Source organism: Corapipo altera, unplaced genomic scaffold, assembly GCF_003945725.1.
Source record: "Corapipo altera isolate COAL_440 unplaced genomic scaffold, ASM394572v1 46, whole genome shotgun sequence".
In the NCBI taxonomy this organism is placed as follows: Eukaryota; Metazoa; Chordata; class Aves; order Passeriformes; family Pipridae; genus Corapipo; species Corapipo altera.
In genome coordinates, this window is record NW_020884883.1 from 7,868,713 (window position 1) to 7,883,538 (window position 14,826).

Sequence of the window (14,826 nt, forward strand, 5' to 3'; positions counted from 1 at the left end):
TACATAAAAATACCCCTAGGTGGCAGAAAAATCAGAAAGCCAGAAAAATCACATATTTACAAATCTGCATACACTGGTATTTAAACATATGTTATTATTGCATATATATAAAACAACAATTATGATGAAAATTTACTCACTCGATCAGGGATGTTCACATAAGTTCCAGCATCAAGAAGATCCTGCACAATTTCAGTATGTCCCTCCTTTGATGCAATCATCAAAGCTGTATTTCCATCTTTATCTGTCAGGTTTACATTTGGGTTCCTTTTCAGTATTTCTTTTACTGAGTCAGTATAGCCGCCCTTCACTGCTACAATAAGTGCAGTCATAGAATTCTTTAAACAAAACCAACAATTTTATTGTACAGTGGATATAGCAATCATCATTATATCAGCAGTTCAAGTAACAAAAGATTAGTCAGACGTTACTCTCTTCACCATCCAAATGCTACTTCAGTTTTGTGTTTTAAAGTGTACCCGTAATGCTTTTTTTAAAAAAAGAAATAAACTAAGTACAATAGTAGAGAACACTTCAAATGTCAACAGTAAAGCTCAGATCAGTTTATTCTAGCTCCTGAATGTCACACACATGATAAAATAATTTTCGTGTCGCATGGGAACACAGTATTATCAGAGCACCCAGGTCTACCAATACTGTTCACAAAGAGGTTTTTTGAAGAACTTCAGAAATAAACATATGAAGAAGACCAGAAGTTTTCCCAATTTTCCACTTTTAACTGATTTTATTTTGATAAGCAACTTAAATGTAATCTGTTTTATTTAAAAACAATATGCAGCTGAAAAGTCCTGATAAAATTTCAGCTTCTGAAAAGGCCCAGTCACCATTACTATTTCCAAAAGATACTTTGTGTTTGATTTACTTTTCAAATAGCACTGAGGAAAAAGATATTTGACATATGGGGCTTGGATACAGATTGAATTTTGACCGTGTTAACCTTCAGATTACAATTACCTAAATTCATTTATGTTCATTAAAACTTACACTTAACATACTAGTGTGCCCACTGTCATTACAACTCCCTAGTTACATTATATTTTTATTAAAAGGCACAAAGAAGTTTCAATAATTTGCACATGAAGTCTGCAAATAGCTGGAAAGTAAAACACTCAAAGTAACACTAACATTTCATCATTTCATGTATTTCTTGATATTCGTATTATAAAATAAAACAGGCCACACGGAGGTATGTACCCACATCTCATCACTGGAAAATTAACAGTTACTTACAGCTCCTTCTTGATCAACATCAGCTCCCATCTGCAGCAAGTATTTCACACACTCCAAATGACCTTTCCTCGCTGCCCAAACCAGTGGGGTGGTTCCATACTGAAAAAACATTTACCACATTTTATCATGTTACTCTCTGAATTCTGTGTCCTCTACAATCTAGTATTTATCCTATACTTTACAAAGATAGAATTTGGTCTTGTGACTTAACACAAACATTTGAAAAGTCATTTCAACTTTTCTTTTGTAGATGATAGCTGTAAGAATTACTTTTCTATACAACTTAGGATAGCAAGGTTTCCAATAGCTCAGAAAATAGAAGTGTGCTCCACTGAAATAAACATTAACAACCATCTTCAGCATACTATGGCAAAACCTCTTTCAAGCATAACAACTAATTCTCATTTCATGGCCAAAATATAACAGCAAATGTTTTTCCAATCAAAACCTCGTATTTTACAAGAAATTTATCAAGCATTACAGAAATTAAATGTTATTTAGATATAACTTACTTTGTCAGAGCAGTTCACTTTAGCTCCATGTTGCAGTAAGAGATGTACTATATCTGCGTGGCCCCGTCCTGCTGCCCAAATAATTGGATAAACACTGTATTGCTTAGAATTAAAAAAACAAATAAATAATTATAGTCTGAATTATTTATTTTCCACAAACAAAACAATGCTCCAAGAGAAGTTAAACCCACAGAAGAATGAATATACAGAAAAAAATGTAGCTACATATCATTGTACATTGCCTAGATGATACCTAGAAAAATGTACACTTGAATCTGTTTTGTTTTATAACTCCTTAAGCAAGGTTTATAAATTCACATCCTCATCTTAATACAAACATTTGTACTGTAGGAAGGAAGCAACAGACAGCTATGCAATATCCCTAAGTAATCAGGACTGCAGTGGAGTCACACCATGCAAACCAGAAGAAACCAACCATCAGAAAGGTTGTTCTGGCCACTGATGCTCTTCCTTGATTGTTCACTGTTGCCTCAAACACCAGAAAACTGACAGTGTAAACAAATTGTTTAGTCAAGCTTCAACATGCCTATGCTTTTATAGAATGTGCTTATAAAATGAACTAAATCTCAAAATATTTGGGTTTTTTAATTCTCTAGCAAGTATCGTACACATTTATATAATCTAAGAAGTTAATTATTCAATTAACTTCTACAGATGCAGAAAAATGACAGTTGTTATACAAGTAGTATTAGATACACTACATATCTTTTCTATTATTTCCTGTCTGATAATTTGAATCTTATTATGAGCTATACACTCATTTGCTTCAACTAATAAAATTCAAAATTAATAAAAAACCAAGTGGCTATCACATAGATTATTAAAGCAACTTTATGAAGTACAGTGATTAATGTCATATTGCAAAAAAATGCAAAATGTTTAATCAAGATAATAAGATGAGTGTACAATTCAGGACTTTAAACATTTGGGAGGAGGGATCATTTAAGACTAAAACTTACCATTCCTGTGATGTTTGGATTTGCTCCTTTCTCAAGCAGCAGTTTAGCTACTTCAGTGCGGCCTTTGTATGATGCCCACATCAGGGCAGTCCATCCTCCCTGGCAAGCACAAATCAAAGAAATGTAAAAACTGGAAAATAATGTAAGTAATTACTTTTCTTTCATTTTCTGTTTGTCCTAAAACTGTTTTGCAAATCTAAACCATAGTAAGGATTGACTACACAATATTGGAATCCTCCTATTTATGTACAATAAGCAATAAGTACATCTATGAAAGGACTAATTTCCTGCTGCATGCAAAACTTCAGAAAACATCATGTTCTCCATGTTGCTTAACACTGAATTCAGATTTCAAATGCACACAAATCCCACCACTGTATTAAAAAAAAAGAAACAAGAAACACACCAAGTTAAAACAAAAGTATAGAATCCAAATCAATTAACATGAAAAGTTTATTTTTTATTGCTGTAACAGGTAATAATAAAAGCAATTAATTTCCAAGTGCATTGATGTGTTTATTTACCTTTGTAAACTAGCAGACAATGAGGTTTCACTGCCTAAGGCATTTGACAGGGCAGGTAATCAAAATTAATTTTAAAATAACAGTACGCCTCTGATAACTGTAACCACAATTTTTATTTATTTCTTTAGAATAAACTTCTGGGGAGGCTAAAAGATCCCTCTGACTGATACAGGCCTAAAAATCAAGCACTGGCCATGTGAATGTACTTAACGTTAAATGAAAAAGCTGGATTAGTGAAGATGCCTCAGCCTTCAGACAGAGTGGAACTTCAATTAAAGGAAGCACTTGAACTCTCCTCCAGTGGTTTTCCACACTCTAACTTAAGCAGAGCAAAATCAGTCCTTGCAGGTACCAATTCCATATTCTGTCAGTGGAGACAGTTTTAGCTCTTCAGAGGCGTCTAACCTGAGAATCACATAAGCAGCTTTTGCAATTCTTTAGGTGGACTGGACTGTAGCACCCACTTTCCCATACAAAAATTTGGCAAGATGAATCAACAGAAATGTCAAGATATTGAAAACAAGGACTGCTGTATGAACAATCACAGCTGTCCAGAGAAAAAGTAATTACTTTTCCCAGGTATCCTCTGGGAAAGATGACATTTATCTTACCAGAATACTTTTTAAAAAAAGCCACTACCACCAAAAAAACAGACAAAAAAAGACCCAACAAAAAGCCACAATCCTGCAAAAAAACTTGCCCACACAAAACACACCCAAAAATCAAACTGTTCTTCAGTTTAGCTTTTTTTCCAAAGCAAATTAAGGGGAAAAAAGCAGACCTAGAAAACCTGTTGACTTTACTGACACTAAAGCAACTACTTTACAATGGTAAAAAACAATATTTAACTATAGATTCTTTTTCACTTCAGCAGTACTGAGTACATAATTTAAGAATGAAAGAACATTCCTTTGTTTTCTGGAACTGAAAATCTCCAGCTCACAAAATTGTTCTTCTTACTAAAAACTATTTTATTTTTACCATAGGACAACACATACCAAATCCCGATGCTCCAAACTGACATTATAATTGAGTAGCTCTGCTACAATAGCTGTATGCCCTTCTTTAGCTGCTGAAATAAGAGCTGTCCAGTTATCCTACAAAAAATAAAAAAAACATTTTGAAGTAATATTCAGTATTTCAATACAATTAAACTTGTTTTTCAAATGTTTAATCCACAACAGGAAATACACAAGACCTTAAAATAACTGTCTTGTTAAAAAAAAAAAGTACTAATAAACTCATGGTGTACCAGTTATACACATGGAAATACAGAACAACTACTCCAATCCTTCTCCCCAATTATCTGCTCTGCTACCCAATATCCTCCCCTTTCCATTCCTCAGTTCACTGCAGGTTATCTTAATAATTTCATAGAGGAAGCAACATCTAAAAAGGATTAGAGAATGAGGTCAAGACCTTGAAAACTGCTGAGAGGGGATGAGATGGTAACCAAGACCACAGAAAACGTTGGCAGTCTGTCTGTGATGCAACAGCACCCAAGGGACCAACGTGAAGGAGAATCTGGACCACAGTTTTTTAGGTTTATGATCACTTAAGGAGATACATTTCCTCTTGCATTACACTAATTTTCCACGTAATACTCCAACCACATACAGGTGTGGACTACTGTTTTATATGCTTATAATTATAGCAACAGTTTAGAAGGTAGATGTTCTTCGTAGAACTATAGAAACTGTGACATTTATAGCAATTGTAATAAAATGTCTCAAAAAAGAGAGTGGCTTTTTTTGTTTATTTTTGTTGTTTCCTCTTTTATTTTATTTTAAATGACAGATTTCATACCAGACCTTTCCTGGATGGTCACACTGCTATAAGTAAACTAAGTGCAGAACTGAAAAACCACAAACAATATCCTTTTGGTGTTTATCACTCTTCATTGCAATATATAGACCTTCTAAAACTTTTTAAAATCTTTGTCCTATTCACCCCTTTTGGGCATCTTTCACCTACAGTCAACCTCTTTCTCAAAGACATGAAGACAATTCATAAATTTGAAACCCTCCTGTGCCACCATTCTGGCTTTCACCTGAAATAATCCTTTAACCTAAATTCTCCTTCAGTATTTACTGAAAAAAAACACCAAAACCAACAAAAAAAAATTCCAAACAAACAGAAAACCCCCACTGACACACCTCAACATCACTGAGATGAGCAAAATCACTTGAACCTCATCTTTGATGCTGTATTTCTCTACTCTGCCTAACCTATTATATTATAGCTTCCCAGTACTAATTTCCCAGAAGAAACAGCAGCAGCATTCAGCAGAGATCCTCAGACATTTAAAACATCTGGAATACCCCTACTCTTTATGAGGACCCAGAGGAATACAAAAGCCAAGAAATTTTGGATAAAATTTCTCTTATATGTCATCCTTTTCCACCTGTTACTCTTCTTCCTGCTCCCAACACTAACCTAAATTCCCTTTCTTTGCCTGCCTCTTGAAATTTCTTGTTCCTCCACTGTTACATTCCACCATATAAAGCACTAATACTTACTGCATCTTCCAAGTTGCAATTAGCTCCTTTCTTGAGAAGCTCCTGGACAATTTCTAAATTGCCTTGCTCAGCAGCCAACATGAGTGGAGTCTGGCCATTCTGAAATCAAAGTGACAGGAAAAACGATGCACTAGAAAGTGATACAAATGACACACATACACACACAATAAAAAACCCCAGAAACTACAGAGGAACATTGTTTCCAGTTTTTAATTGCCAGCGAGACGTAATAAGAAAGACTGGTTTTCAAACCATGCAGTAAACTCACAATAAAAATGGAAAACATGGTATTAAACCCTGTCACATAGGCAACTTAAAAAAAAACAAACAAAAAACCCCAAATCCAAAAAACCAAGCAACCAAAAAAAAACACAGACAAAACCAAAGCCCCTCACATATTTCAGACATTAAAAATGGCTACCAAAAGATAAAAGTTACATTACTGAACATCTGCCTTTCTGAATTATTTGCTCACTGTATCTCTAACACAGTCTGTTATATCTTTACAACTTGAAGTAACTCAGTCACATTGTTAAAAATTAATAAATAAATCCACCACAGGAACCACAATGGCCATTAAAACATGCACACTGATTCAGAGGAACAGCTGCTGAAGCATTGGAAAAAGTAGCCAAGTTATATACCCCACTCCTGTCTGACTGTATACAAAATACAGACATCATTCCTGTCCTGTGCAACACAGGTTCTTAACAGTCTCATCTCAGGGAAGATGAAAGACAGAAAATCCTGTTTATTTGCCTTCAGAGGTGTTTTAAAAGTCAGTTACAATCTGTCATCCTTCCATCAGCCTACTTCTGTGTCAGCAAACTTCTGAGGTACTTTTCATCATGCAGAGCAACTGTAAAACTTGTTAAATTTTACAGTAAATTTGTTAATTTCAACAAGCTTAATAAATGAAGATAATTTTTCCTGGCCTATCTTCTGTTTTCTCCCTCTAACATAGAGAAAACTCCAATTATCTCGTCTCTAAATAATGTAAAACCTACATGTTAGGAGTTACACACCAGTAATTTCCCTGAAAAGAATAAAAATCAATGGAGAATCAGAATATAGTAATATCACTAATCTTCACTATTGAAACAGTTAACAGTATGATTAATAAAGATATTTGATGACTCTTTCTACTCTTTACACACACAAAATCACAGAAACGGATGGCATCTTTGAAAAAAGCTTTCTGGCCCATCAGCTATTCCCTAGTCTTCACAGAATCTTCCCTTTGACATTACAGATAACCAACAGTATTAATCATGACAGGATATAATGCAGTATCTAACACAGCAATTTTTCACAGAGAAAAATCAAGCTCTCATGTAAGTTTATGCTGTTATAACTGTATTTTGCATATACCACTGCTTCTAGATCCTAAAGTACATGTATCAAACAAGCAGTGGGTTTTAGGTCTGACCATAAAAAAAAACAAAATCCTTAAAAAAAAAAATATCAAGAGGAAGGCAAATACTACTTTTTAGAAAAGAACAGCTCTCTCTGGAGGAGAGAACAGTCATAACTTTTGTTCTTTAAGATGAGTTCTTATTATGAAGTTAATATTTTGGGAATACACATTCCAAGTGATTTCGGAAATCATGCCTGACCACTCTGAGTGCCTTCTGTGATGACATCACTGGTTAGTGAATGAAGAGCCAAGGCACTGCTTATGACATATCTAGCAAGGATTTAGACACTGTCTCCCATAACATCCACACAGGGTAAGGAAATACGGCCTAGATAAATGAACAGTGAGTTGGACTGAAACTGGCTGAACTGCTGAGCTCAGAGCATTGGAATTAGAGGTACAAAGTCCAGCTGGAGGCTGGACTAGTCACTAGTGAGGGGATCAATACTGGAATCCTGTTTAGCCCCTTCATTAAGGACCTGGGCAGTGGGACAGAATGCACCTGCACCTTTCACAGCCTATACAAAGCTGGGAAGAGTGGCTGATGCACCAGATGCTTGTGCTGCCATCCAGAGGGACCTTGACATGCTGGACAGACAGGAACCTTATTGTACTGAGTATAGGTGTCAGGTTTTGGTATCCACAGAGGAATACCAGGTTTTGATATCCAGAGGGAGCTCACAGAATCTCTGTAAAGAGAGCCTGGGATTGCCCTGTACCAAACAGCCAATTCCAGTTGGCTCCAACCAACCCACCTCAGGACACAGGACTAGACAATCTCCAGAGATCCCTTCCAAGCAGTGCTTTAGCACACAAAAATCCCTATTGTAGCATGACCATTCTTCTCACCTCCTTCTGAATAGTTACTGTTGTTATCACTCTGATTGTCTTCTACAGGTGGATAAAACAAAAGAATAATACAAACTGAAGAAAAGTATGTCTGGGCAAGAGGAGGCTGTGGATGGGAAAATTATTCTCTCCTGTAAGAAGTGTCACCCAGCTGCAGACTGGCTTTGGTTTTCTAAGACAGATGTAAAACTGAAGGGTTCTGAAAACATCCTTCCCTTTTCGTTAGAAGACTCTCAAATAAAAGTATAATGTTTTAGCAATCATCATGAAGATTTTATCAACAGAGAAACAAAACATAATTACTACCTGTGACATCCAGATTAATTCCCAAAAGTTGCCCAAGAGTTTAGACACTCCACAAAAACTAAATACCCATATTTCTCACAAGCACACCAAGTACTGTGTACAAGATTTGTATATCACAGCTCAGTCTAAGTATTGGAATAACCAAATTATAAAGGGGCACACCTGTATCTTTTTAGGGAAATCAATTAGTGGTGTTACCTTACAGATTAGTGCTCTCTCACAGTTTGTGAGAGAACAGAAGATTCAGAATTGAACATGCAGAAGGTACTTCATTATCAAGAGCAGAAAGAAAGGCACATCAAAGGAAAGTGGAGGCTGTTAGGATCAAAGTGTATCACACCAGGCAAGCACCTATCATTAGCTGTTAAGCAATCCATGTATCTGGTACAAAAGGGAAGAAATCACACGAGGGAAAAGGATGTGCAGGGAAAAGGCAGAGAGACAGACTTGCTCCACTTAACTGAAACTGCTGGGACATCCTAGTTATTCTGGCAACTGACCACATCAAGATAAAAAGGGTTGGCAAGAATGTGAGTGATCCTACCATTGGACAAGTCACTGCAGCCTGGGAGGTCCTGGCACTAGCAAAACTTGTCTCACCAGCAACCTTTTTAGACCTCCAATGGCACTCCCGTTTTCAGTATTTTTTTTTTACCCAAGAAGAAAAGATGCCTTGGCAGATCCAAAACAGGAAAAAAAATTGCACTCAAAGCCATTGAATTCCAAGGAAGAGCTAACGCTTAAACAAAACTCCTGACATATGAACAGTCCTCTCCAGTGGGTTTAAAACTGATGCAAACCACCAATGTCTGTCTCCAGAAATCACCTTCTCCAATGCAACATATTAGAAGACTGAAAACATTAGGTATCAGGGGAAATGACCTCTGCAAAAAAGGCAGTTATTGAAAGCCAGGACAAATTTAGTCCCACTAAGAGGAGAAAAAAATTTAGAAAAGAAGGTGAAGGCAGTGACACTTGATAAAATCAACACAATCTGTCTGATTTCGGCCATGTTGTTGAAAAGAATTACCAGCAGAGGGAACAGACTATTCCCCTTCTCAGATACACTGCATGCCAGCTGGTGAGGTTCATGTGTATGCTCTGAAACTTAAAAATTCTCCCATCTCAAATACTTCAGCATATGGGCATCCACAGTATGGAATGAATGTGCCAAAAATGAAAGAAAACCCTCTTAATTGAAACCAGATCTAATAACTACAATAAGGCTAAATTCTGTACACTGTTTTCACATTTGCATGATGTTTTTTGGTTTGACTAATATATTAGACTTCTATTAGACTGCTATTAGACTTCTTTTCAAAAAAATATTCTTTCCACCTTATGCAGATTTGAAAAAATAATGCAACAGAACATGCATTTTACAAGACATTAATTAAAAACATAAAAAAGTTGGAAAGCCAGTTTTCTGTACAGTACTAGTTGAGTAAAAAAGTGCCTGGCCTGTCAGAGCCAACTGCTTACAGTAACTGGTGCCCTTTTGAGAGGGCTTGATTAAGGGTTAATGTTGTCAGATCTCCTTCAACCCCCAGCACCATGAAACACAAAACAACTCTATGCACTGCTCCAAGCTATGGAGAACAGCTGATATGCCAGAGGGTGGGGATGTTGCTCAGAGGAAATTCAACAGGCTGGAAAAATGGGCTGATGACCTCCCTGCAGTGCAACAAAGGCAAATTCAGAGATTGGAACAGACTGATCCCATGGAACAGCACTGGCTGGGGACTGCCTGCCTGGGGAGCTGCCTGCAGAACCAGGCATGGGGTCCCGATGGACAAGAGGGCCATGACCCCGCTCTGCACCCTGTCAGCAACACGGGCAAATCAAACACTGGGTTGCATTACCAACAGCACAGCTGGCCCTCCACTCAACACTGGTGAGGCTGAATCCAGAATACAGTGCTCTCTCCCAACAGACAGCCTCCCAAAAACAGAGAGATTGACAAACTGCCAAGTCCAGCAATGGGGTCATCCAGTTATGAGACTGGAGCACAAGACATGCAAGCAGGAACTGAGAGCTGGATTTGCTCAGTCTGGAAAAACAGAAGAGCAAGGGGGCATCAACATCAGTCTTACACCACCTAGACAGAAGGGAAATCTTTGAAAACAAAGCCAGATTCTCCTCAGAGACTCACAACAAGGAGAAAAGAAGTAACAGTCCCAAGATGCAGTAAAGGAGATTCAATAAAACATAAGAAAAATGTTTTCAAACAGAGTGGTTAAGCACTGGAGCATTGCTCAGAGATGCTGCAGGTTCTCCATCCTTTCGGGAACTTTCAAATTTTGCTTGTAAAGTCCCTGAGGAAGCTAACCCAATGTAAGAATGAAGTTAGTCCTGCAATTAAGAGACTGAGCCCAAGGACCTCCAAAGACCACATCTATCCTGATTTTTTCTATGAATCCGATTCTCTGAATACGGTACATAAGTCAACCATGTTCCAGTTTTACAACACTACTTAGGAAATCAGAACTAAAATAAAAATTGATAATACAAGCTATACATCCAGATGAAAGTCCAGATGGTTAGAAACCAAAAATTCTACTACAGAAGATGAAATAACATGCAGAAAACTTAATAGCACATCAAGATAACAGATTCTGAATAATCCACATATAAACTCCCTCCTGTGCATCAAGACTTCCTGTGCCCTCCTGGTAAAGTCATTTAATCCTACTGGTTACCTCTAGACTTATGTTTTAGATACATATCGTTTCATCTAGATGAGCATCTGCTCAGATTAAGCTGCAATATATGATCCCATTTGGATTGTATAACAAAGTATCTCTTGGCTGAAAATCAGGATGTAGGGGAAGGTTTATCATCATCCCAGGTTTCACCCCAAAGTGAACAGGGCAAGAATGCATATGCAGTTGGATCTGTGAACTAAGAAACAATTCCTAGCTGCAGAAATACAGGTATAAACTCGGCTGACAAAGGAAGGAGCTGTGTTTTCCAGCAGAGAAGAACACTCAGAAAACATAAAGATGCTGAGGTACTCACAAAGACTGAACATACAGCACTTAGGCTATGTAAAGGTAAGCAATCACTTGAAAAAACCCTGAAATGTGTATGTTAAATAACCACTGTGATCTCACTAATTATTCATTCTTTAACTAATAAGCTGCAATATGAAACTAATGTTTTAAAAAAATCATCTTACCTCATTTCTCTCATCAACATCCCTGCATTTCTCAAGAAGCGCTTTCAGAGCAGGAACATTTCCTTCTTCTACATAGGTCAATAGACTCTGACTCATCAGACTTGCCATCTTCACAGGGTATTTAAAATGCTTCTATGTAAGAAAGCTTATCTGTATTTCAAGAAAGGAAAAAAAACCAGAAAAGAATAAATAACATCTCTGACATTTGACACGAAAAAGCACAAACTCTATAAGCCAGTAAGTTACGGGCTGGGTACCAATACCTGCCATTCTCCTCAACAAAGTGCTGTGGAGACACGGGCATTAAAATGCACTACGTTACCATGAAAAGTCTTAATCTTTCTAGTTCTTAGAAAATTACAGAAATTATTCTAACTTCAAAGAATCTCAGAATATACCGACTTGAAAGGAATCCATCAGGATCATCGAATCCAACACTTACTCCTGCACAGGACCATCCCCAAGAGTCACACTATGTGCCTCAGAGTATCATCCAAGTGCTTCTTGAACTCTGTCAGGCTTGGTGCTGTGACCACTGCCCTGGGGAGCCTGTTCAGTGCCCAACAACCCACTGGGGGAAGAACCTTTCTCTAATATCAAACCTAAACTTCCCCTGAAACTGTACTGTCTAAATATTTTGAAGGTAATGCATAGTAGTCTTTCATTTGCACAAATGTTTCTGCATTATAGGAATATCTGGATATATTACATACTTTATATATACTAGTTATTTACGATATAACCCTTATCCTTTATGTACATAAGCAAAACATTGAGACTAATCAGCATTACAAAATACAGTGGTTCTATCTAAATTGTAGCCATATGGAACTCTGAGAAACACCATTTACTAGATCAGTGATCATCAACTTTATCCAGACATGCCTGGATGCCTGGGCATGCACGTTGTTAACTTGCTAGTCAAACTTAACATGGCTTCTGTTGACTGATTATGTTTTTAACCTCTAATATTCAAAACAGGAAAGGTTTATCTTGGTTAAGGCAGACCATTAAGAACCATTTCAGACTTTCCAAAAACCTGTGTGCTAATGAGTTCAGAGCACCAGTAGTATTACTGTGCCAAATTTATACACATACGGCTGCAGAAGCTGAATCATGCACTGCACCTAAATTAAGTTTTGTTGGATGCAGAACAGGCTGTGGGGCTGAACACAAGACCACCGCCCCCCACACCCTTCTCCTCGCCAGTCACTGACATGATCGCTCTCTCTGGCTTTTTCTTGTATGACAGCAGTGTAACAGGAGAGGAAAAACTCCACTTCAGTATTAGCTAAAGCCCACTGCTTAGGCTATTCTCTACCAGGCAGAAGTCAAAGTGGCTTTCCCGCATGAATGTTCTTACTTTTACTCTCACATCAAAGCAGCCAATTAATTTTTCTGCACTTCCAACTGAAGTGGAACAAAAAGAGACATGAGGAAGCCAGCAGGAACTTCACCATCCTTAGCACCATGAGTTCAGATTTAGAGATTTAAAACACATAATCTAGCTCCCCCTTAGGCTGCTTACATAGTCCGTAACAGTATCACACCATCCTTTCTGCTTTACCAAGTAAGTATGTATAGTCAAACACAATGTTGTCAGGGATATGTTAGATACAACCTGAGCTCCCTACAGCACTGCAGCCATCAGATGACCTATATACAGAAATGCCTTGTTCATAAAAATGCCAGTTAACACCTCAGCTAAGATGACAGCAGCTCTGGATACGTGCAAATGAAATTCAGGCACATATGAATGTCTAGTGACAAAAGAAAGTACTAACTATACGAAACTATAATTCAGACATTCTTTAAAACAGACACCTAAAACCAGTAAAAAAAATAAACATAGATCTAAATCTAGATGTGAAGCCCAGCAGCAGTTTTCCCAGGCACTGACCAAACAGCCAGTCTCTCCCACAAGAAAGCTATAAATAAACTAAGACCACAAAAGGTCTGTCACATTTACCGTACAGTTAAATTACCATCAAAGGGTAAGCAGCACAACAGTGGTGTCATATACTTGTCTTCATTCTTTCTCAGCAGGAGGAAGAGCCAATTGAGAGGTTGGAAACTTACAACAAAAAAACCACTAAAGTACACCAAAAATGAAAGCTTTGAAAAGAAACACTGCTTTTAGTGACTCATTGCAGGCACACTGGCTCCTACTGCCATTTCAGAAACAAAAATAGCAGGAAAGTCAGCATCTTGCCTGGCATCCAGCTGCCATCCAGAACAGCCCACCTCCCTTGTGGCCTGCAGCAGCATCATACAGCCCTATGCAGGTGTCTCAGATCTTCTCAAGCACCTAAAATGACATTAGATATTCACATACACCTGTATTCCCCCCATCATTTTTTACACTTGACAACAGAAATTCAGGAAATGTGACTTGCCATAGCTCCACTGCCACCACAGCCATTTTCTGATTTTCCTGTGCAGTGTCACAGCTTCTTTCCTGTAGCTGTACCTTAAATTCCTATGCTATTTTCCACACCAAATACTCAACCGAAAACTGCACTAAAAAGCATCCACAAAACATGACTACAAATGTCTCAGCAAGTGAACTGTACTCTGCAGTTGCTATCAAAATGTCACCAATTACTTTTTAGTTAGTGTGAAAAGTAAAAGAGTATTCAGCATTGCTTCTTCCTCAAAGTAAGATTCGTCCCTTGATGTTCCCTTTGGACATATTTCCAAAAGGCAAAGGCAGCCCTGCTGCACTGTAGATAAGCATCCTGCTCCAGAAATCCCAGTTAGCAACAGTGCAGCTTCTGCCTTTATGTGGAGCTCAATCCCTAGAGGCAACTTAAATCTTTGACTAACAGCAAAACACCTGATGCCAATAAACACATCTAGAGATATGTTTACAAGCTCCACATCAATATTACTTCTATAAAATGAAAACGGATTTGCAGGGGTAAACTCTCTCTGACAATATTAGTATTCCTCATCCCCTATGCTTCACTGTCATATAATATCCCCTTCTTAGAATTAATAAGTCTATTTTATAAAAACAAGAATCACAAAATCAAATACTATAATTGTGAATTTTATATCCTCATATATTTGCTTTTTATTTGCCCCTTTTCAGGCAAGCTTCTTAGAGCACCCAAAAGATCAACATCATTGGAGAGCTTTATGAAAGAATGGTTTAGGGACAACCACCATCATCCAAAACCACAACACCCCCCCCCACCAATCCAGAAACAAAGATAAGCAAAAAAGGGTGGTGTTATGATTTTTGGAAACTTTGCTTTATTTCTTTCCCTCAAGAACACAGAACACGC

General features: G+C 37.5%; 1 protein-coding gene across 4 annotated transcripts in view; it reads right to left on the minus strand.

Moving 5' to 3' along the window:
• The window catches only part of KIDINS220 (kinase D interacting substrate 220), a 77,212-nt gene that overhangs the window by 57,724 nt on the left and 4,662 nt on the right, over positions 1–14,826 (minus strand). For all 4 annotated transcript variants that reach the window (XM_027640957.1, XM_027640960.1, XM_027640959.1 and 1 more), the window contains exons 2-8: positions 11,537–11,686; positions 5,787–5,885; positions 4,266–4,364; positions 2,744–2,842; positions 1,764–1,865; positions 1,252–1,350; positions 141–338 (exon numbers count right to left, since the gene is read on the minus strand). In XM_027640957.1, the coding sequence (XP_027496758.1) occupies positions 141–338; positions 1,252–1,350; positions 1,764–1,865; positions 2,744–2,842; positions 4,266–4,364; positions 5,787–5,885; positions 11,537–11,644 (804 nt within the window). In that variant the 5' untranslated portion in view covers positions 11,645–11,686. The remainder of the gene's footprint in view (positions 1–140; positions 339–1,251; positions 1,351–1,763; positions 1,866–2,743; positions 2,843–4,265; positions 4,365–5,786; positions 5,886–11,536; positions 11,687–14,826) is intronic.